General features: G+C 63.3%; 3 protein-coding genes across 10 annotated transcripts; 2 read left to right on the forward strand and 1 right to left on the reverse strand.

Annotated features, from left to right (window-relative positions):
- The first annotated feature begins 92 nt into the window (after positions 1 to 92).
- Positions 93 to 4037, forward strand: SLC35A2 (solute carrier family 35 member A2). Its single transcript, XM_058828599.1, has 5 exons — positions 93 to 234; positions 683 to 865; positions 1297 to 1448; positions 1857 to 2518; positions 3715 to 4037. Exons 1-5 carry the CDS (start codon positions 174 to 176, stop codon positions 3740 to 3742), a joined length of 1086 nt encoding a protein of 361 aa, XP_058684582.1. The 5' UTR covers positions 93 to 173; the 3' UTR covers positions 3743 to 4037.
- PORCN (porcupine O-acyltransferase) lies at positions 3311 to 11833 on the reverse strand. 4 transcript variants are annotated; one of them, XM_058828597.1, is made up of 13 exons: positions 11551 to 11833; positions 10714 to 10906; positions 10226 to 10269; positions 9629 to 9816; positions 8685 to 8815; positions 8104 to 8118; positions 7190 to 7315; positions 6841 to 6941; positions 6626 to 6702; positions 6185 to 6248; positions 5001 to 5086; positions 4474 to 4584; positions 3311 to 4392 (listed from the first exon to the last, which is right to left on the reverse strand). In XM_058828597.1, exons 1-13 carry the CDS (start codon positions 11684 to 11686, stop codon positions 4291 to 4293), a joined length of 1374 nt encoding a protein of 457 aa, XP_058684580.1. In that variant the 5' UTR covers positions 11687 to 11833; the 3' UTR covers positions 3311 to 4290. The 4 variants fall into 4 exon arrangements, with proteins under 4 accessions (XP_058684580.1, XP_058684578.1, XP_058684576.1 ...); XM_058828595.1 differs by having other exon boundaries at positions 4964 to 5086; XM_058828593.1 differs by lacking the exon at positions 8104 to 8118.
- A 141-nt stretch (positions 11834 to 11974) lies between these two features.
- On the forward strand, positions 11975 to 21560 carry GATA1 (GATA binding protein 1). 5 transcript variants are annotated; one of them, XM_058828602.1, is made up of 9 exons: positions 11975 to 12403; positions 12538 to 12651; positions 13125 to 13313; positions 13861 to 13982; positions 14065 to 14127; positions 14233 to 14356; positions 15026 to 15181; positions 15723 to 16475; positions 19894 to 20030. In XM_058828602.1, the coding sequence occupies exons 1-8, from the start codon at positions 12329 to 12331 to the stop codon at positions 15909 to 15911; spliced, it is 1032 nt and encodes a 343-aa protein (XP_058684585.1). In that variant the 5' UTR covers positions 11975 to 12328; the 3' UTR covers positions 15912 to 16475; positions 19894 to 20030. The 5 variants fall into 5 exon arrangements, with proteins under 5 accessions (XP_058684585.1, XP_058684584.1, XP_058684586.1 ...); XM_058828601.1 differs by lacking the exon at positions 19894 to 20030 and adding an exon at positions 17936 to 18074; XM_058828603.1 differs by lacking the exons at positions 14233 to 14356; positions 19894 to 20030 and adding an exon at positions 17936 to 18074 and having other exon boundaries at positions 13861 to 14127.
- Positions 21561 to 21801: the final 241 nt, after the last annotated feature.

The raw sequence follows: 21801 nt of genomic DNA on the forward strand, positions 1-21801 counted from the left end.
CGGTGGCAGGAAGCTCGCGAGGCGAGCGCTGATTGGTTACACTGGCCGAGGGGGCGGGGCGCCGCACGAAAATGCGCGCGGGATTTGCTGAACCGAACGGAGGTGGAGCCGCTCCCCTTCAGTGGGCGGGGCCGCGGCGTGGCCGGAAGCGGAAGTGTTGGGCAGGTGCCACCATGGCGGCCCCGGGGGCGGCGGAAGGCGGCGGCTCCGGCGACTCCGCGGGGCCCGCAACGGGTGAGGCGGGGACGATGCAGGGCCGCCGGGGAACGGGAGGACCCGGGAAGAACCATGTGGGGACTGCGGAGCGAGGAATCTGGCCGAGGGCCTGAGGGGGGTCCTGGGGTCTGCGGGGGGATGGGGGCTGGGGGTTCTGTGGGGAATGTGGAGGGGCTCAGGGGAATCCGGGGATCGGGGAAGGGATGGTGCAGAGCCGGGGGGCCGGAGCGGTTCTGGGGTACGCGGGGGCGCGGGTCAGAGGTGGCAGAGGGGCCTTGGGCGGGCGGAGCTTTGGGGCACATCCGGGAGAAGTGACGGGCTGTCCCGTCGTGGGACCCCGAGTCACCCCCGGTGTCTCGGCGAGTGAAGTTTCTCGTCCCGGAGTGCCGGGTGGTCCCGCCGCGGTCGCGAAGGGCTCAGCCCGGTGTCCGCGCCACCCCCCGGTGACACCCTGGTGTCCCCGCAGTGTCGCGGCGGGTGAAGTACGCCAGCCTGGGCGTGCTGGTGCTGCAGAACGCGTCCCTCGTGCTCAGCATCCGCTACGTGCGGACCCTGCCCGGGGAGCGCTTCCTGCCCACCACGGCCGTGGTGATGGCCGAGGCCATGAAGGGCAGCGCCTGCCTGCTGCTCCTGCTCATCCAGCACAAGGGTAGGGACGGGGGACATCGGAGACATCGGGGACAATGGGGTCTGTTTCTGCTGCTCCTACTCATCCACACAGGGGGGAGCCTGGGGACACGGGGGGGACGGGGACACACCTGGCGTTGTCTCCTCCAGTTCTGAGGTGAGCACAGGGTGGGGGAATGGGGACATTAGTCCGCATTAGTGGACTGGGGGGGGGGGTCTCATGATGGGGATACAAGAGGACACAGGGCAGAGGAGGGGACAAGAGAGGACATTGGAGGGATGAAGGTGACAAGTGGCAGAGATGTGGGAGACATGAGGGGACTTGAGGGTCTTGTGCTGTGGACACGAGGGGGCATGGGACACTCATGGTGGGGACCCTGGGGGGTGACAACAATGGAGTGGCCACGACCAGCCTGGGCTATGTTCCCTGTCTCTGAGCCCTGTCCCCCCCAGGCAGTGTCCGGCAGACGGCGGTGACGCTGCATGAGGCCGTGGTGGGACAGTTTGGGGACACGCTGCGCTTGGCTGTCCCCTCCCTCATCTACACTCTGCAGAACAACCTGCAGTACGTGGCCATCTCCAACCTGCCTGCGGCCACCTTCCAGGTGGGACACGGGGATAGGTGGCACATGGGGACCACAGGGTCAGGTGGGGATGTGCAATGAGCTCGGGAACCTTGGGGATCGTGGTGGTGTCCCTGTGCCCATATCTCTGTGACAGTCACGGTGTGTCTGTCCTCATGTCCCTGTGACAGTGTCCAGGGTCCCTGTCCCTGATGTCCCAGCTGTTGACAGTATCCCTGTCCCTGTGACCTTGTGCCCATGTCCCTGTTTCCACATCTGTGTCTGTGCCCCGTAGGTGACCCTGTCCCCCAGGTGGCCCTCTTCTCACCCCTGTCCCCAGGTGTTCCTCTCTCCCCACAAGTGATCCTGTCCCTGTGTGACTGTGTCCCTATCCCACAGGTGACCCTGGCCCTGTCCCCAGGTGACTGTCCCCACTTTCTTTCCCCACAGGTGACGTACCAGCTGAAGATCCTAACCACAGCGCTGTTCTCAGTGCTGCTGCTGGGGACGGCGCTGTCGCGGCTGCAGTGGCTGTCGCTGGCGCTGCTCTTTGCGGGGGTGGCACTGGTGCAGGCGGAGCAGGCTCGGGCCGTGCCCTCGGCCGCGGTCATGTCCCCGTCGCCCGGCCCCGAGGGGCCGGCGCAGAGCTACGCCGTGGGGCTGGCAGCCGTGGCCGCGTCCTGCCTGTCCTCAGGCTTTGCTGGCGTCTACTTTGAGCGGCTGCTGAAGCGCTCGGGCGGCTCCATCTGGGTGCGGAACGTGCAGCTGGGCGCTGTGGGCACAGCCGTGGGGCTGGGCGCCATGCTGGCTGCCGAGGGCCCAGCCGTGGCCGCTCTTGGGTTCTTCTACGGCTACAACGGCGCCGTGTGGGCCGTGGTGGTCAACCAGGCGGCCGGGGGGCTGCTGGTGGCCGTGGTGGTTCGCTACGCCGACAACATCCTCAAGGGCTTCGCCACAGCACTGTCCATCCTGGCCTCCACGGCTGCCTCCGCACACCTGTTCGGCTTCCGGCCGCGCGCGCCCTTCCTGGCCGGCACCGCCATGGTCCTGGCCGCCGTCGTGCTCTACGGGCGGCCCCGCGGCACCAGCAGCCGCAGCCAGGACAGCGGCAAGTCAGTGGGGCCGTAGGGACAGGGACACCCTGGGGGTGGCCTGGGACCACCAGGGCCAGCCCTGACCCAGCGGGTAGGGGGAGGGAAGGGGGGGCCGTGAGCTGGGGAGGGGACCCAGGTGTGGGGTCAGCAGGTCTGGAGCCCCGTGTGCAGTCAGCGGATCTTGAGTCAGCAGGTGCTGAGGGTTCGTTAGGGCTCATTAGGGTTTGTTGGGATGGTGGAGGAGCTGGGGAGGTCAGCAGGTGGGGGGACCCCGATCTTGGCCTTCTTTGGGTGGTGGGGACTTGTTAAGGCTCATTAGGTTCATTAGGGACCTGGAGAGGTTTGTAGGGGGTAGTGAAGGTCCTGGTGGGGTTCTTCAGGTCCTGAGGCTCATTAGGTAGTAGGGAGTCCCATTTTGGGGTTCATTAAGGTTCATTGGGCTCATTGAGGATCTGGGGAGGTTTGTTACATCTTGGGGGCTCATTAAGGCTTGTTAGGGGCTGACAAACCTGGGGCTGTGGTGTGAGGAGGGACATGGAGGGGCTCATTAGGAGATGGGGAGCTCATTAATGCACATCGATTGGTGGGGACTCATTAAGGCTCTTTGGGTGTTGGGGGACCCCGAGGTGGAGATTAATGAGGCCAATGCAGTCAGAGGTTAATGGAAGAGTTTGTGTTAATGAGGGGCTCACTGGGACCCCCGGCCCCTCTGTGGGGTTCCCCTCCCTCCCTTGCCCCCCCACCTGCTGGGGGAGGGGCCAGATGTACAGATTTTGTAGGGGGGAAGGGCTGGGCCTATTTTTAACAAGGTTTGGGGCTAATAAAGATGGTTTTGGTTAACAGCATGTGCTGGGGGGAGGGGTACTAACACACTAACACAGGGGGGTGGGGAGCTATGGGGACCCCTGTGGGTCCTATAGGATCCATAGGGGACCATTCAACGCCATACAGAATTCATAGGGACACCATCCCCCCAGCCATATAGAATCCATAGCAACTGCCCAGGGCCCTATAGAACCCATAGGGCATCCCCCAAGGCCATATAGGATCTGTAGGGACCTTTTCCAGATGCCACAGGAGGCACCCAGGGCCATACAGGACCCACCAGTGCTCTCCCTAGCCCCTATAGAATCCATCTGGAACTCCCCCAGGGCCATAGAGGATCCACAGGGCCCCCTGGCCGCCCTCAGCCCTGGGGTCTCTCTCTCTTGCAGGTCTCCCGACAAGGACAAGGGCACCTGACAGCACCGAGTGACACACCCCCCCCCCCCCCGGGCGCTATAGGGACAGTCTGGAGCCCTCCAGGGCCCTATAGAATACGTGTGGACCCTCCCCTTCCCCCCTGCAGGCTTTATAGGGGCCATGTGCCCCACCTGGGGTTCTGTAGGGACTATATGGACCCCTCAGTCTCTGTAGCAGCCATATGGACACTTCCCCCCTCTCGGGGGCTATAGGGACCGCTAGCACCCGGGTCCCTATAAGGCCCATATGGCCCCGCGCCGTGCTTTTCATGTAAATTAAGACATTTTTGGTCAAAGCGTTGGCTCTGCGCTATCGGCAGGGGGCGCCCTTCCCCGTTAACCCATCCGCGCATGCGCCGGAGCTCCCACGGCCGGCCAGGAATGATTGACAGGAACCATCGAGGCGAGGCTTTATTGGTCCCAGAGCGGCCGCGCGGCGTCACTTCCGCCCGGGAAATGGCGGCAAGAGAGCGGAGAGGCGCTCCCGGTGGCGCGGAGCGGCCCCCGAGGTGGCGGAGTGGCCGGACTCTCTGATGCCCTCCCCGAGCTTCAGCGCAGCAGTCGGGCCAGCACCCAGCAAGCCAACGTCACCCAGTGACTGGCCCAGTTCAGCTCTGACCACTTGCGCACCGTGTAGGCCATCCCGTAGCCCTGAGGGGACAAGATGGTGTCAGGGTGTTCCCAACACCAGGGACAACCTTGGGAAAGGTCTGGGGGGGCTCAGGGTCCCACCTGCTCCTCCACAGCATCCTCAGCCTCCACATCGAACAGGGCGCCCAGGTAGGACAGGTGGAACAGGGCCAGGGCGCCCAGGGCCCCGTTCAGCACCCACACCCACAGTGTCTGCAGGGACACCAGAAACCTTCAGGGACCCCTCAATCCCTGCAGGGACCCTCCAAATCCCCTCGTGTTCACCACTTGTGCCCACAGCATCTGTGGGGACCCCAAGTCCCCCCACTGATTGCTCTTACCCACAGCACCTGTGAGAATCCCCTTGCCCTGCCCCCAGGGACCCCCCCAACCCTCCACCAAATCCCCTCAGAGCCCCCAAACCCCCTACCTCCCCACGACCCCCAAATTCCCCCACCCAGGGATCCCCAAATCCCCCATCCTGCTCTCCACAACCTCCTTTTTCCCCCAAACTAGCCCAGAGATCACCCTGGGATGCCCAACCCCTTTGCTACCCCCACACATTCCCCAGGGCCCCCCAAAAATCAACAACCTCCATCCACGGAGCCCCCCCAGTGCCCCAATCTCACGTTCTTATGGCGGTGGCTGCAGCTGGGGGGACAGCGCTTGGACAGGACACAGGCGTCAAAGATGGCGGCCAAGCGCTGCCTCAGGGCTGGGTGGGGCAGGGCGGGGTCAGCACGGGCCACACCCATTACAGGTTACACCCCCCGTACAGGTTACACCCCCATTACCGGTTACACCCCCATTACCGGTTACACCCCCATTACCGGTTACACCCCCATTACAGGTTACACCCCCAGTACCGGTTACACCCCCAGTACCGGTTACACCCCCAGTACAGGTTACACCCCCAGTACCGGTTACACCCCCAGTACAGGTTACACCCCCAGTACCGGTTACACCCCCAGTACCGGTTACACCCCCAGTACAGGTTACACCCCCAGTACCGGTTACACCCCCAGTACCGGTTACACCCCCAGTACAGGTTACACCCCCAGTACAGGTTACACCCCCATTACAGGTTACACCCCCAGAGTACAGGTTACACCCCCAGTACTGGTTACACCCCCAGTACCGGTTACACCCCCAGTACAGGTTACACCCCCAGTACCAGTTACACCCCCAGTACCGGTTACACCCCCAGTACCGGTTACACCCCCAGTACAGGTTACACACCCATTACAGGTTACACCCCCAGTACAGGTTACACCCCCAGTACAGGTTACACCCCCAGTACCGGTTACACCCCCAGTACAGGTTACACACCCATTACAGGTTACACCCCCAGTACAGGTTACACCCCCATTACCGGTTACACCCCCAGTACAGGTTACACCCCCATTACCGGTTACACCCCCATTACCGGTTACACCCCCAGTACAGGTTACACCCCCACAGCATTGCCCAGGCTCCACCCACACCCTTCCAGCCCCACCCATCACTGACAGGCTCCACCCACACCCTTCCAGCCCCACCCATCACTGACAGGCTCCACCCATCAGTCTGGGCACAGCCCGGATTCACAGGCCCTACCCCTGGCCCCGCCCACCGCACTTAGGCCCGACCCACACTTCTCTCTAAACCAGGGCATTGAAACTTCGCTTACATCCTCAGCCCTGCCCACACCTGGACCCTCCCACACCTTTAGGCCACGCCCACATTTAAAGCTCCACCCACTCTGTGCCCCACCCCATAAGCCCCTCCCACCTCAGCCTCATTTAGCCCCACCCCTTAAAGGGCCAGTGCTGACCGTGCTCGGTGTAGGTGATGAGGCCCAGGGACAGCAGCACAGCGGCCAGGTGGAAACTGAGGCCCTGGGGGGACAGGGAGGGTTGGGGTGGGGCTTTGGGGGAGTCACAGGCTGAACTGGGGTGATCTGGGGGGATTTAAGGGGAGCCCAGCAGGGTTTGGGTGTGTCACAGAGTTTTTGAGGTTTCTAGATGGGGTTTCAAGGAGTCCCAGGGCAGGTTTTGGGGTCCCCAGGGTGGGGTTGAGGACGAATATGGGGGGTTGGGGGGCCTGAGAGGATTTGGGGTCCTGGGGATCTCAGGTGTAGGGAGACACAGGTAGGGTTTGAGGGGTTTTTGGGGGTCCCTCCCATGCAGCAGGGCGCAGAGGGGCTTTTGGGGGGTATTTGGGGGTCCCCAGGGTGGTTTTTGGGGAGGTTTGGCAGGATTTTGGGGTCCCTCACGTGCAGCAGGGCGCTGGCCGCGTAGGTGCCCAGCACAGCAGCGAAGGTGCCCAAGCGCCGGGCGGTCTGGAACACGTCTGCCCAGGGACACCAGTCACACCAGTACAAGCCCCAGTGCCCCCCAGTCCCTCCCAGTGTCCACCAGCTCCTCCCAGTATCCCCCAGTGCCCACCAGCCCCCCCCCACAGTGCCTCCCAGTCCCTCCCAGTGCTCACAGGTATGGAGCCAGCGGGACATGGGCAGGTTCCAGTTTGTCACCACCTCAGCCATGGATCGTGGCAGCTCCACCCGCAGGGGCCGGGACACCGCCAGGTCCCTGGGGGGGACGATGTGTCACACACAGGACAGTGTCACACACATGGGGACAGTGTCACACACAGGACAGTGTCACACACAGGACAGTGTCACACACATGGGGACAGTGTCACACACAGGGACAGTGTCACACACAGGACAGTGTCACACACAGGACAGTGTCACACACACAAGGGCCAATGTCCCTGCAGGGCAGGCCCCGTCCCCGCAGTGTCCCCAGGGCAGACCCCAGACCCGCTCTCCCCTCACCAGTGCAGGTGGTCGTGGTGCAGGGACGCGCCGGACCCAGCCAGCGTGGCTGTGGCCTCGGACAGGAAGGCCACGAAGTAGTTGCTGAAGTGGAAGGAGAGGGCACTCTCGTAGGCACGGAGCCACCTGGCAGCCGGGAGGAGCCGGGGGGCACAGGGGAGTTCGGGGGGGATTTGGGAGGGATACGGGGGGGGGGGGGGTTTGGGGGAGGGGTTGGAGGAAAACGGGGGAGTTCAGGGTTTGGGGAGGAATTGGTGGAGAAATGGGAAAGTTGGGAGCACAGAAAGGGTTTAGGAGGATTTGGGGGGGAAATGGAGGAGTTTTGAGGGTGTTTGGAGGAGTTTGGGGGAACAGGAAGGAGTTTTAGAGGAACAGGGATTTGGGGGAATTTGGAGAGGTCATTGAGGGATTTGGGGGTGACATGGGGGTTGGAGAAGCAGGAGTTTGGCAGGCATTTGGTGGTGATGGGGGAGTTTGGGAGCAGAATTGGGGGTTTAGGGGGACATGGAAGGGAACATGGTTTGGGAAGGGATTTGGGGAATATAAGGGGTTTGGGGGAGACAGGGGGCGGGGTTTGGAGGGCCACAGAGGGGATTTGGGGGGGGGACACACATTAAGGTGCCACCCCCCATCTCTGTTTCCCTCAATGTCCCTCCCATCCCTGTCTCCCCAGTGACCCCTGTGTCCCCACACCCCCCCAGGGAACCCCCAAATCCCCTAGGGCTTCCCCAAACCCCCCAGGACCCTCCAACCCCCCCCAATCACTAAGTGCCCCACTCCTGTGCCACTCCCACCCTGGGAACCCTCAAACCCCTCCTGGCCCCCCTGAACCCCTCCTGGCCCCTCCAAACCCTTCTTGAGCCCCCAAACCCCTCCTACCCAACCCCAAGGCCCCCCCAAAATCCCCCCCTCACCTGGCAAAAACGCTCCTGGGCAGCACCGGAGGGAACAGAAATGTCAGTGGGGGGAGAGGGTTGGGGGCATCCCTGGGGGATTTTGGGGGTCCCTGGAGGGGAGTTGAGGGTCCCCAGGGGATGTTCAGCAGTCCTTAGGGGGATTTTGGGTTTGGGACTGTGGTTTGGGGGTCCCTGAAGGGAATTGGGGGTCCTTGGAGGGGCTTCAGGGGCTCCTCCAGAAGTTTTGGGGGCCCTTGGTGTGGTTTGGGAATCATTGGGGGTTTTGGGGGCTTTTGGAAGTTTTGGGGGTCCCCAGGGGAATTTACGGGGTCCAGAGGGGCTTGGGGATCCCCAGGAAGATTTGGGGGGACTGAGGTGGTTTGAGGGTTCCTGAGGGGCAGCCCAGAGGTCCTGGTGCGAGGGTCTGGGAGTCCCTGGCGGCATCCCCAGAGGAGTCTGGGGGTCCTCTGGATGCTCAGGGGTCCCCAGGGAATTTGACGTACCCCCAGGAGGGTGCCAGGGTTCCTTGGGGGACATTGGGGACCCTGGGGAGGGTTTGGGGCCCCAGGATGTTTTGTGGGGGGATTTTGGGGTCTCACCTGCGCAGGGCCCGTGCCCCATAGAGAGGCAAGAGGCTGGAGAACAGGAACGGGGCCAGGCAGGTGCTGACCAGGAGGCAGAGCAGGGCCAGCCCCAGGCTGCGCAGCCCCTTCTTGGCCCAGGCCACGCTCTGGGGGCAGCAGGGGAGGTTGAGGGGGGCCCCGGGCATGGACACCCCCCACAGACACCCCCGAACCCCCCAACACCGACCCCCCAACACTGACACCCCCCCAGAGACACCCCAAATCCCCCAAACACTGGTCCCCTCTGAGACACCCTCAGACACTGACACCCCAAGAAACACCCCAAAAGCCAGCATCCCACCGCTGACACCCTCCTCATCCCTGTTTGCACTCCTCAACACCCCCAGGTCCCCTGCAAACCTCCTCAGCCTCCCCAAACCACCCCATCCCTACCCCCTCCAACCCTCCCAAACCCTCAGTGCCCCCAAACCTGCCCAACCCATCACTTAGTTTCCCACAAAATCCCCTTCTGCTCCTTAAGGTTCCTCCAACACTTCTTAAAGCACCCCCAATCTCCGCTTTTTCTCCACCAAATCCCCCTTTTCCCCTCAAAGTTTCTCTTTTTCCCCAACCCATCCTTTCCTTTTCCCCATTCCCTTTTTTGTCCCCCCAAACCTCTTTTCCCTTATTTCCCCCTCCAACCCCAGATTCTTCTCCACAAAACTCTTCTTTCCCACTTTCTTCTCCATTCCCCTTCCTCCCAATCCCCTTCTCTCCTCCAACTCCCCTTTTTCCCCCAATTTCTCCCTGCATCCCCATTTCCCCCCCAAACTCCCATTTTCCCCATTTCTCCTCCCGAATCCCTTTGACCCCTCAATCTCCATTTTCCCCCAACCTCCCCATTATCCCCCCGAATCCCTTATTTTCCCCCCCACCCCCCCATATTCTCCCCCAAACCCCCCCATTTGCCTCCCCCATACCAGGGGGGGCCCCTCCACGGATCTCAGGTAGGCCCCGAAGGGCTCCCAGGGCCCGAAGACGACGGAGCCGGGAGAGCAGAGGTACCCCAGGACCTGGGCAGGGCTGGGCTCCCCCCGTGCCCCCCCGGCCCCCCGGTCCAAGTCGAAGCCCAACGACACAGCCTTCATGGCCACCACCATCTGTGCCCCTGAGGACCCCGAAATCAGTGGGCACCCCCAAACTGGGGGGTGTCCCAGATTCCCCAGGGGTCTGGGGGATCAGCGGACGGGAGGGGGGGTAATGGGAATCCCAGGGGAGGGAGAGGGTCACTTTCATGTCTGTCACCATCTGTGCCCCTGGGGACTCCAGAATCAGTGGGGACCCCAAACTGGGGGCACCCCAAAATCAGGGGTCTGGGGCCTCAAAGGTGGGGGGGATCTGGGGGGAAGGGGTGTCACATTCAGGGGAACCACCATCTCTGCCACTTCAGGACCTCAAAATCAGGGAGGACCCCAAAATTGGACAGATGCCCAAAGCATGGGGGGCGAATGGGGTCTGTGGGGCTCGGGGGGGCATCTGGGGATCCTGCAGGGAGAGGGGAGGGGTGGGTGTCTCACCTCGCATTTTGTGCCAGGTGACTGTGTCCACCATGTGCAGCTCCCTGGGGGGGCTCCCAGTCACTCCCAGTTCAATTCAATCAATACGCCAGTTCATCCCAGTGCCCCCCATCTCCTTCCCACTCAATGCTCTCAATCCCTTCCAGTTACTCCCAGCTCTTCTCAACTTCTGCCCAGTTTCTCTTCCAGTTGCTTCCAGCATCATCCCAGTGCCCCCAAACCCCTCCCAGTCCCTCTCATTGCTCCCAATCCCTTTCCCAGTGCCCCCAAACCCCTCCCATTGCCCACAGTCCCTTTCCCAGCACCCCCAAACCCCCTCCCCGGAGTCCCTAGCACCCTGTTCCTCATGAGTAGGTAGCTGAGACAAGCCACGATGAAGCAGAAGCTCCCCAGACCCCCTCCCAGCACCCCTAAACCCTCTCCCAATGCCCCAAATCCCCCCCCAGCCCCCCTCCCAGTGCCCCCAGTCCGTGGGTCTCATCCCGTACCCCATAAGCAGATAGCTGAGAGCGGCCAGGGCGAGGCAGAGCCCTCTCTGGGCACGGGCCCGGCTCAGGAGGAGGGTGAGGACACAGAGCCCGCTCAGCAAGGCCACCCACAGCGCCTGTGCCCCGAAGAAATGGTGCAGGGCCAGGAGCCCCCCGGCTGCCGCCCCTGCGTGCTTCCCCCCCCGCGGCAGAGCTGTGCCACACAGGGGTCAGGGGGGCAGTCCAAAGCCCTGGGAACACCCCCGAAACTCCCGGGTGTCCCCTCATCCCAAAACCCTGCGTGACCCCTGGACCCCTCCCCAGAGCGCCGGTTGTGCCCAGAGCCCCGAATCTTCCCCGCCCCCCCAGAACCCCCCCACCCTCCCGAGCCCCTCCAGGCTCCCCTGGCCACCCCTAGGCCCACCCAGATCCCTGAGACCCCCTCTCAGGCCCACCCAGATCCCTGAGATTCCCCTCTCAGGCCCACCCAGATCCCTGAGACCCCCTCTCACCCCGCCCGCCCCGGGGAGCGCCCAGCTCCTCCTGACCCTTCGGGACCGCTCAGCTGCCCAGGATGCCCCCAGACCCCGAAACTCCCAGACACCCCCGTGCCCCCAAAAGCCACGGGAATCCCGATTCCCCCAGACCCCCGGATGTTCCCCCACCCTCCGAACCCTTCCCGGCCTCCCGGCCCTACCCGCCTCGGGCCCTCACGCAGCCGCTGCAGCACCCGGAACCCTCCAGATCCCCCCAACCCTCCGGCCTCCCCAGAGCCCCGGTTCCCCCCAGCCCCTCGGATGTCCCCCAACACTCTCCCCGCACCAAACCCCTGTCCCCCCCCGCTCTGGTCCCACTCACGCAGCCGGTGCAGCAGCCGCGCCCCGAGGCAGAGCAGCAGCAGCGGCCAGAGCTGGGCCAGGCCCTGGCGCGCCGTGGGCACCACGCAGCCAGGCAGCACCTGCGCCGCGAACTCTCGCGGAGGCAACGCCGCCATCCCGACCCGAGCGGGGTTTGGGCGCGTACCGGGACCCCCTAAAAAGCCCCAAATGCCCCCAAAACCGCCGATCGCGCCTCGCCCGGCGCCGCCGCCGCCGCCCGCCCGCCTAAGGGAAAAGGGGCGGGGCCCCCGCGCCCACCTATCAACGCCCGCCGTGCCTCCGAGCGCGACGGCGCCGACCAATGAGAGCGCGGCGCGGCCAAATGGCGGCGCGCGACGGGGCGGCCGTTGCCAAGGGCAGGGCGCGGTTGCCGGGGAGCGGGGGATGCCGGGGGGGCGCGGCCGGGTTGCCAAGGGGAGGGTCTCTGTTGCTACGTGTGGGGCCTCGTTGCCGGGGCGCTGGACCGTGTTGCTAGGGATGAGTTGTGTTGCTAGGGGCGGGGTCTGGTTGCTAGGGACCTGATCGGGTTGTTAGGGACGGGGTTTGTGGTTAGGAAGCAGTCAGAGCTTGCTAGGGGCGTGGCCTGTTGCCAGGGAGTGCATTACTAGGAACGCGATTGGCTGCTGAGAGAGCTCGTTGTCAGGGACGGGCCCTGTCGCCATGGCAACCAGGTGTCGCAGGCGCCGCGCGGGGTGTTGTGGGTCGGTGGAGGCCCGACCCCGGCCCACAATGCCCCGCGCCGGCCGAGTGCTGCCGGTATGGAGCAGTACATCGTGCTGGGCCGCATCGGGGAGGGCGCGCACGGCGTCGTGTTCAAGGCCAAACACCGGGAGGTGGGGCCGGGGGCCGGTGTCTTCGGGCTGTGGGACCGGGGGTGCCGCGGCCTGTCGGCCGTGAGCGCTGTGCGCGGCCTGTGGGGGGCAGGGGATCCCCAGCGCCCCCCTGAGCCCCCCGTGTCCCCCTTCAGACCGGGGAGCTGGTGGCCCTTAAGAAGGTGCCCCTGCGGCGCCCCGAGGACGGGCTGCCCCCCCAGACCTTGCGCGAGATCAAGGCCCTGCGGGAGATCGAGGCCCATCCTCATGTGAGTGACCCCCGGTCCCCGGGGGACCCCAACACCTGTGCTCCCCTAAGTCCCTGTTGCTCTCGAAGCCCCCCTCAGTGCACCCCCAGCAGGGCGTGGGGTCCCCCCTCCCCCCAAAATCCTGCTTGCCTTCAGTAACGCCCCATGCCCCACAAACCTTTCCCCCATTTCAGGGTTTCCCCGCTTCGTTAGGGTCCCCTGGCCTCCCCTCTTCCTCCCCAATTTCGGGGTCTCCATGAACCCCCCCCCCCCAAGTCCCCAGTCGTGGTGTCCCCCTGACCCCACTGTCTCCCCCCAGTTTCAATGTCCCCGTGACCCCTCAGTGTCCCCTCCCGCAGGTGACCCAGCTCAAATTCTGCTGTCCTCCCCCAGGTGCCACTGACCCCAGCGTCCCCTCCAGTTTTCAGTGTCCCAGATGTCCCTGATACCCCACTTGATGTCCCTCCCCGATGTCCCCACTGCTGTCCCCACAGGTGATCCGGCTCCGGGCCGCCTTTGCCCAGGGCCCTGCGGTGGTTCTGGCTCTGGAGCTGCTCGTGGGGGACCTGGGGGGGCTCCTGCGTGCGGCCCCCGCCCCGCTGCCTCCCCCCCGTGTGCGGGCCCTGCTCGCCATGACCCTGCGGGGGCTGGGCCACGTGCACGGCCACCGCCTGCTGCACCGGGTGAGGGACCCCAAAAACCAGGGGGGACATCGGGAGCGGGGGGGGCCACTGGCACCGCCTGCTGCACCGGGTGAGGGACCCCAAAAACCAGGGGGGACATCGGGAGCGGGGGGGGCCACTGGCACCGCCTGCTGCACCGGGTGAGGGACCCCAAAAGAACAAGGGGCCGTAAAAATGGGAGAAACCCTGAAACTGGAGTGGACTCTGAATTGGGGGGGACACCAGGACTACCTCCCACACGATGTGAGCACCCCAAAAGTGGGTTGGGGACACCCAGGCAATGGGGGGACCTCAAAATCAGAGGGTGGCGCTCAGACAGCTGCAAGATACCCCAAGACCCGGGTAGGCACAAAGACCCGAGAGGGACCCCAATATCTGCAGGGGGGCTGTGGGTGTCAGGGGCATCCCAAGATCGAGGGGAGCTCCCCAAAACCTCGGTGGGGACACCCAGTGCATGGCTGCAGCAGGATCCTGTTTCCAGTCTGGGGGACACTGTGGGGGTACCCCGAGTATTGGGGCCCCCCCTGACCCCGGTTTTGGGGTGCAGGACCTCAAACCGGCCAATCTGCTGCTGGACAGCGCTGGGCACCTCAAGCTGGCGGATTTTGGGCTGGCACGGGTGCTGGGCCCCTCCCCAGGGCGCCCCTACAGCCACCAAGTGGCCACCAGGTACCGGATTTTGAGGTGTCCCCACCTGGGATGTCAGGGTGTCCCTCCAAAAGCCGAGACCACCCCAAGTCCCCTTTTCCAGGTGGTACCGAGCCCCCGAGCTGCTCTACGGCGCCCGACACTACGACGAGGGTGTGGATTTGTGGTGGGTGCCTGGTTTTGGGGGGTTGCTTTGGGATTTTGGGGATCCCTTGGGATTCGGGGGATCCTCTGGGATTTGGGGACCCCCCTGACCCCAGGGTCCCCCCAGGGCCGTGGGCTGCATTTTCGGGGAGCTGCTGACGCTGTCCCCGCTGTTCCCTGGGGAGAACGACATTGAACAGCTCTGCTGTGTGCTCAGGGGCCTTGGCACGCCCAGCCCACGGGACTGGCCGGTACTGGGGGAACTGGGAGCACTGGGAGTGACTGGGAGAGGGGCTGGAGAGCACTGGGAGCACTGGGGAAAGGCCACTGAGCACCTCTGCTGTGCTCTGAGTGACCGGGGTGCCCCAGGACTGGGAGCACTGGGAAAGGGGCACTGGGAGATGGGAGAGAGGGAGTGCAGGATACTGGGAGCACTGGGTCATACTGGTGGCTTCTGAGAGGGAATGGGAAACCATGGGAAGATGTTGGAGAGTGCTGGAATGGTGCCAGGGTGGGTTTGGGGTTACTGGGAGGCCACTGGGGCATACTGGGCTGTACTGGGAAGCTCTCAGGACACGGTGTGAGGTGATTGATACTGGAGGTTACTGGGAGATACTGGGGTATTGCTGGGGAGTGTTGAGGGGTTTTGGGGTGCTCCTGGGAGAAACTGGAACATTGGGGATGCACTGGGATACACTGGGGTGTACTGGGAAACCACAAAAATGCATTGGGGTGTTCTGGGAGCTCCTGGGCAGCCTGCAGTGGTTTATATTGGTTTGTACTGGTCTCTGTTGGTCTGGACTGGTTTATCTTGGTCTGAACTGGCGTGCACTGGTGTACAGTGGTCTGTACTGGTTTACGCTGGCCCATAGTGGTTGGCACTGGTTCATACTGGTTTCCACCCATCTGTCCTGGCACAGGAGCTGGCAGAGCTGCCGGACTTCCCGAAGCTGCGGTTCCAGCCGCAGGCGCCGCCGCCGCTGGAGCTGCTGGTGCCGGGCGCTGACGCGGCCGCGCTGGACCTGCTGAGGCGGCTGCTGCGGTACCGGGCCCGGCTGCGGCCACGGGCACACCAGGTGAGGGCAGGGGGGGATTGGGGCATCCTGGGGGGGCCTGGGGGGTCCCAGAGGGGTTTGGGGGGCACTTGGAGGCGTTTTGAGGGTTCTGGGGTACCCCACGGTGGAGCCACTGGAGCCCCAGATTGGCCCCACTGCAGCACCTGCTCAGGTACCACCCTCACCTGCGCCCCCAAGCTCACCAGGTGAGGGGGGGGAGATTTGGGGGTCTGGGAGGGGCTTGGGGGGTCCTGGGGTGCCGTGTCTCGAGCCTTGGATCAGCCCTGCTGAGGTACCAGGTGAGGTTCTGCCCCTGAGCCCACCTGGTGAGAGCTGTGGGGGGGCATTCGGGGAATTTGAGGGGGTTTGGAGGGGTCTGGAGGGGCCTGGGTGTCCCAGAGGGCTGGGGAGGGTTTAGGGGAGGGTCCCAGGTGTGTTGGGGGGGCGGGGGGTCTCAGGGATTGATGGCCCCAGGATCCTCAGTGGGGAGGGTCTCTCAGGTCCCCCCCCATTTCCCCATTTTTGGAGGTCCTGGCCCCCCTAACCCCTCCCCTCCCCCCAGGCCCTGCTGCACCCCTTCTTCTTCGGCCCCCAGGAGCTGACCCCGCCCCCGCCACCGGGGGGGCCCCGGCAGCCCCCCGACTTCAACCTGGACACAGCACTGGAGCTGCCTCCCCGCGCCGCCCTGAGACCCCTCCCCAACCTGGGGGACCCCCCAAGGGACTCCCACTGCCCCCCCACGGGGCCCTGAGACCCCTGCCCAATTTGGGGGATGCCCTGGGAGACCCTCACTGATCCCCCAGGGGCCCTGGGACCCCACCCCACCATGAGGGACCCCCACTGACTTCCCTAACTGGGGCACCCTGTGATGGACTCCCCTGACCCCCCCATAGGGCCATGGGACCCCTCCCCAAACTTGGGGACCCCCTGAGAGACCCCCATTCCCCCCCCCCATGCTGGGGGACCCCCATCGATCCACCCATCCCAATTTTGGGGACCCCTGATGAGCCCCTCGGGGCTCTGGGACCCCTCCCCACCCAGGGGCCCTACTGACCCCCCCAGGGGTGCTGCTGGGCCCTCCGAATTTTAGGGGAGGGCACCCAGACCCCCGGATTTGGAGGGACCCCAGACCCCTGGGCCCCTGCAGCCCCCCAGAGCACCAAACCAGTGGATGGAGCAGCAAAAACGGGGAAAATTCAACCCAAAACTGTCGGATTTGGGGCCGAAAATGTCGGATTTGGGGCCAGAAATGCGGCGAGGGATGACAAAGGCATGGATTGGACCCAAAACCACTGGATTTGAGCCCAAATCACAGGTGAGGGCAGTAGGTTGAGGAGAAAAAAAACTCATTTTGGGGCTTGGAAACGTGGGCCTGAAAATCTTTTGTTTTAGGGTGAAAATTCCTGAGTTCCGGTAGCAGATTCCATCTTATAGACTGTAAATCTCCAGTTTTAGAGTGAAATTTTTTGGCTTTACTTTGATAACCACAAATTCATCTTAAACTTTCCAATTTTGGGTTAGAATGCCTAGCTTTGGGTGAAGATACCAACTTTGGGTTGAAATTTGTAGTTTTGAGCTGAAAAATCCTATTTTTGGGGTTGATAATAGAATTTTCAGGCTGAAAATTCCATTTTTGGGTTGAAATCCTCCAGTTCTGGGGCTTAAAATGCCAAATTTGGAATAAAAATACTGACTTTGTTGCCAAAAATGAGGATTTTGGACCAAAAAATATCCAAGTCCTGATATTAAGGCTAAAATTCTCAGTTTGGTGTCTGAAATTCCCAGTCTGGGACTAAAAATAGTAATTTAAGGTTGAACTGCTTGATTTCGGGGTTAAAACACCCAATTTTGGGGTGTCAGCCTGAATTTGGGGCGCGGTGTTTACGCAGGCCCTGCCCTCCCTGGGGGGGTCCCCCCGCTCTGGCCGGGGCTGATAAAGGGCCCTGGCCCCGCCCGGCCCCCCCAAACCAACCGCCGGGGCCCCAAAATCTGATAAGGCCTTATCAGCCCCCGGCAGCCCCGGTGCCGTTACCGCCCCCCCAAACCCCAAAACCCCCCAAAATCCCCAAAATCCCCCCAAACCCCACAAGCTCCCACCGGGACAGGTGGGCTCTGCCACCCCCAAAACCCCCCTCGATCCGGACTCCCCCAAAATTTTTGGGAGGTGGTTGGAGGGGGGGTCAGGCTGGGGTGGGGTCCCAGAGCCCCTCCCCCCCCGCCCAGCCCCAGGGCGGGGCCGCCCCTCCCCAGCCGGGTCCGTCTGAGCTGGGACACGACGGCTCCAGGTCAGGGACCCCTCCCGGGGTTTGGGGGGGGCTGGGGGGGGGCTGGGGGGGGCTGGATCCCCGAACAGCCCCCCCGGGGGTCAGGGAGAGGGGAGAAGGGGTCTGGGTGCTGATTTGGGGAGGCACCCAGGGGTCTGGGACCTCCCAATTTGGGGACTTTGGGGGTTCGGGGGCACCCAGGGATCCAGGACCCCCCCCCAGTTTGGGGTTCCTGAGATTCAGGCGCTAATTTAGGGGGGCAGCCAAGTGTGTGGGACCCCCCCAATTGTGGGACTGGGGTTTGGGGGTCCCTAGGGGTCTGGGTGAGAATTTGGCAGGGGGATGTGACCCCCAGGGGTTGGGGAACCCCCACACCCTATTTTGGGAACTTTAGGGTTTGGGGAGCTTGGGGGTCCAGGTGACAATTTTGGGGGGGCACACAGGTGGCTTGGGGATTTGGGGGGCACTGAAGGGTTTGGGGCATGGGGTGCTGATTTGGGGGTCTCTGCAGGCACCCTTGTCCCCCCAGAGCTGCGTTTTGGGGCCCCCCATGGAGTTCGTGGCATTGGGGGGGCCAGAGGGGCCCCCACCGTTCCCCGACGAGGCCGGAGCATTCCTGGGGCTGGGGGGCCCTGATGGGCTGGAGCCGGGGGGGCTGCTGGCCCCATACCCCCCCCCAGGTACCCCGGTGTCCCCTCTGTCTGTCCCCTCTGTCTGTGCCCCGTGTCCCCTCTGTCCCAGCCACCCCCCAGGACCCCCTTTGTCTCCCCAAATCCCCCCCACCCCCCCTGTGTTCCTCGTCCTCCTGGTCCCCGATGTTCCCATGTCCCTGATGTCCCCATGGCCCTTGACAGCTGTCCCTTCGTGCCCTCCCGTGTCCCCCTCACCCTCTCACCAACGTCCCCTCATGTCCCCCTTGTCCCCAATATCCCCAAGCCCCCACTGACCAGATCCCCCTTTGTCTCTAATGTCCCTCGTGTCCCCCTGTGCCCCCTGTCCCTGTGTCACCCCCACCTCACGGCTGTCCCCGTGTCCCCCAGGCCGCCTGTCCCTGGTGCCCTGGGCTGAGGGGGGGTCCCTGGGGGGCCCCTCCTGGACCCCTCCCCACTCGGAGCCCCCCCAGTTCCTGGAGCTGCTGCAGCCCCCCCGGAGCCCCCCCCCCACGGGACCCCTCCTGCCGCCCGTGCCCCCACCCTGCGGTGAGACTGGGAGCACTGGGAGGCTCTGGGATGGACTGGGAGGGACTGAGGGGGCACTGGGAGAAACTGGGGAGGGACTGGGATGGACTGAGGGGGTGACTGGGGAGGGACTGGGATGGGGGGCACTGTGAAGGACTGGGGGGCACTGGGAGGGACTGGTGGAGATTACTGGGGTGCACTGGAAAGCTTACTGGAATTTGTACTGGTCTGTACTGGGGCCTGGACTGGTGTGTTCTAGGGCACAGATTGGTTTGTGTTGGCTTGTGGAGTTATACTGGCTTATACTGGTCCATACTGGTGGGTGTTGTGTTGCAGAGGTTGCTGTTGTTGGTTTGTACTGGTTGGTACTGGGCTGTACTGGTCAGAGCTGCAGGAGTACTCTGGGATGTGTGCTGGGCTGCCCTGTGCTTTCTCCTGCCTGATACTGGCTCATACTGGCTCATACTGGTTCATACTGGTTCCTGCTGTTCCATAGTGGTCTGTACTCGTTCCTACTGGTCCATACTGCTGCATACTGGTGCTTGCCGTTCCATAGCGGTCCATACTGGTTTATACTGGTTGATACTGAGCAGTGTGTGAATTGGGGGCGCACAGGGAGGGGCCTGCTGGTGTGCCCGGTTGTTTTGCTGGTCCGTACTGGTTTTTATTGGTGTGTACTGGTAATACCAGTTTGTACTGGTATGCAGTGGCTTGTACTGGTTTTTACTGGTTCAGACGGGTTTATAGTGGTTGGGGGTAGATGCTGGTGTGGGTATTGCCTTGTAGTGGTTTGTACTGGTTTGTAGTACTTCAGACTGGTTGATACTGGGCTGAGTGTGGGAATTGGGGGTGGATGCTGGAGGGTGTGCTCTGGTAGTCCATGTGGGTTTATACTGGTCTGTATTGGTTTGTACTGGTCTGCACTGGTCTAAACTGGTTTGCACTGGTTGATGTTGGACAGAAAGTCAGAACTTCGGGGGTAGTGGGTGGTTGGTGCCCTACAGTGGTCTCTAGGGGTTTATACTAGGCTGTACTGGTCTGTGCTGGTGCAGACTGGTTTATACTGGTGCAGACTGATTTGTACTGGTTGGTGTTGGCCAGAACATCCCAACTGGGGGTGGACATTGTGGGGTGCACTGGGATGGGCATTGCCCTGTGTGGGTCAGTGGGGGTTTCTCTTGGTCAGTACTGGTCTGTACTGGTTACTGGTCTGTACTGGTTACTGGTCTGTACTGGTTACTGGGCTGTACTGGTTACTGGGCTGTACTGGTTACTGGGCTGTACTGGGCAGAGGCACGGGAGTGCGTGAACTGCGGGGCCACAGCGACGCCCCTGTGGCGCCGAGACGGCACCGGGCACTACCTGTGCAACGCCTGCGGGCTGTACCACCGGCTCAACGGGCACAACCGGCCCCTCATCCGCCCCAAGAAGCGCCTGGTGAGCCCCAAAACCACCCTCAAATCACCCCAAAATCCTCACCTGGGGCCTCAGAAACTCCCACCCCAAAATAATCCCAAAATCACCCCAAACTACGGGCTCAGTGAGCACAACCAGCCCCTCATCCGCCCCAAGAAGGGCCTGGTGAGCCCAAAATCATCCCCAGGGACCCCTAAATCCACCCCAGGGACCCCCAAATTCCCCCAACCCCCTCCACACACCCTAAATCCTTTATTCTCCCCCAGCTACCCTCCCAAAATCCTCCCCAAACCTCCTCAAATTCCCCCAGACACCTCCTTACACCCCCAAAATTCCCTTTAATCTCCTCCAAATTCCCCTCCTGTCCCCCCAAACCCTCTCTAGTCCCCCCAGTGCTCTCCAAATCCCCCTAAACCCCTCCTTATGCTCCAAAACTCCTTCTAGTCACCCCCAAATCCACCTCTAGTCCCCCCAAATCCATCTTTATGCCCCCAAATCCCCCTGTAGTTACCCCCAGTCCCTCCCAAAGCCCCATCCAGTCCACGCCAGACTCCCCAAAATTCCCCAAGCCCCTTCTTGCACTTCCAAATACCCTTTTAGTCCCCCCAAACCCCTTCTTACACCCCCAAATTAAGCCCAAACCCTCTCCCCACAATCCCATTTCAGCCCCCCGGCCCTCCTCTATTCCCGCTCCCAACCCCAAGTTTTGCCCCGACCGTTTTCCGCAGCTGGTGAGCAAACGTGCCGGCACCGTGTGCAGCAACTGCCAGACCAGCACCACGACCCTGTGGCGCCGCAGCCCCCGCGGGGACCCCGTGTGCAACGCCTGCGGGCTCTACTACAAACTGCACCGGGTGAGAGACCCAAAACATCCCTAAAACACCCCAAAATATCCTTAAACCGCCCCAGACCTCGTGTGCGACACCTGTGCGCTCTACTACAAACTGCACTGGGTGAGGGTGCAGGATCGCCCCAGCACCAGCCTAGGACATCCAAAACCCCCAAATCCTCCCAGATTCTCAGCTCAGTGAGGGTCAGGGGGCCTGGGAGGGAATTCTTGAGGGTCCCCCAGGGCTCCATCACTGAAGGCGGGGGGGGGGTGGGATCTGTGGGGGGGTCCAGAGCTCTCCCCCGGGGTTTTGGAGCCCCCCCACACGCCCATTTCTGCCCCCCCAGGTGAACCGGCCGCTGACGATGCGCAAGGACGGGATCCAGACCCGCAACCGGAAGGTCTCGGCCAAGGGCAAGAAGCGGCGCCAGGCGGGGGGCGCTGGCCCCGGGGGAGCCCCCGAAACCTCCATGGGGCCCCCCCTGCCCCCCCCTGCCCCTCCCCAGCCCCCCCCCGAGGACCCGGCCGCGCTCTTCGCCCTCGGGCCGCTCGTCCTGTCCGGGCACCTCTTGCCCTTTCCCCCCCCCGGACCCTTCCTGGGGGGCCCCGGCAGCGGCTACGCGGCCCCCCCTGCCCCTGCTGCGGCCCCCCCCGGGCTCAGCCCCCAGCTCTAACGGGGCCGTTCCAGTACAGTTTGCTATCAAAACGGAGCCCGGCTCAGACCTTGTTCTTTGCGGGTGCGCTGGGATGAGGGGGCGGCAGTGGGGGAGATCGTGCTCCCCCTGTGGGGTGGGGGTGGTGTTTCGGGGGGGAACCACAAAACTCCTCATTAACAGCTGCTCCCCTGCCGGGACACCGTGTAGCGGGCCCCAAGATGGCGGCTCCCCTCAGCACAGCCGCCGGGCCCCGCCCGCCATTTCACCGCGCCAATCATCGGGGCCCCGCCCCGTTATG

Source organism: Poecile atricapillus, unplaced genomic scaffold, assembly GCF_030490865.1.
Source record: "Poecile atricapillus isolate bPoeAtr1 unplaced genomic scaffold, bPoeAtr1.hap1 scaffold_111, whole genome shotgun sequence".
NCBI classification, from domain to species: Eukaryota; Metazoa; Chordata; class Aves; order Passeriformes; family Paridae; genus Poecile; species Poecile atricapillus.

Coding starts and splice junctions, on each gene's coding strand:
- SLC35A2 (XM_058828599.1), top strand. CDS start 174: ATGGCGGCCCCGGGGGCGGCGGAAGGCGGCGGCTCCGGCGACTCCGCG. Junction 866..1,296: donor CCTGCTCATCCAGCACAAGG/GTAGGGACGGGG, acceptor TGTCCCCCCCAG/GCAGTGTCCGGCAGACGGCG. Junction 2,519..3,714: donor CGCAGCCAGGACAGCGGCAA/GTCAGTGGGGCC, acceptor TCTCTCTTGCAG/GTCTCCCGACAAGGACAAGG.
- PORCN (XM_058828597.1), bottom strand. CDS start 11,686: ATGGCGGCGTTGCCTCCGCGAGAGTTCGCGGCGCAGGTGCTGCCTGGC. Junction 10,907..11,550: donor GCGGCTGCTGCACCGGCTGC/GTGAGTGGGACC, acceptor TGTGTGGCACAG/CTCTGCCGCGGGGGGGGAAG. Junction 9,817..10,225: donor CACCTGGCACAAAATGCGAG/GTGAGACACCCA, acceptor CGGGGTCCTCAG/GGGCACAGATGGTGGTGGCC.
- GATA1 (XM_058828600.1), top strand. CDS start 16,332: ATGGAGCAGCAAAAACGGGGAAAATTCAACCCAAAACTGTCGGATTTG. Junction 16,476..17,935: donor GATTTGAGCCCAAATCACAG/GTGAGGGCAGTA, acceptor GGGTCTCTGCAG/GCACCCTTGTCCCCCCAGAG. Junction 20,040..20,746: donor TCCGCCCCAAGAAGCGCCTG/GTGAGCCCCAAA, acceptor CGTTTTCCGCAG/CTGGTGAGCAAACGTGCCGG.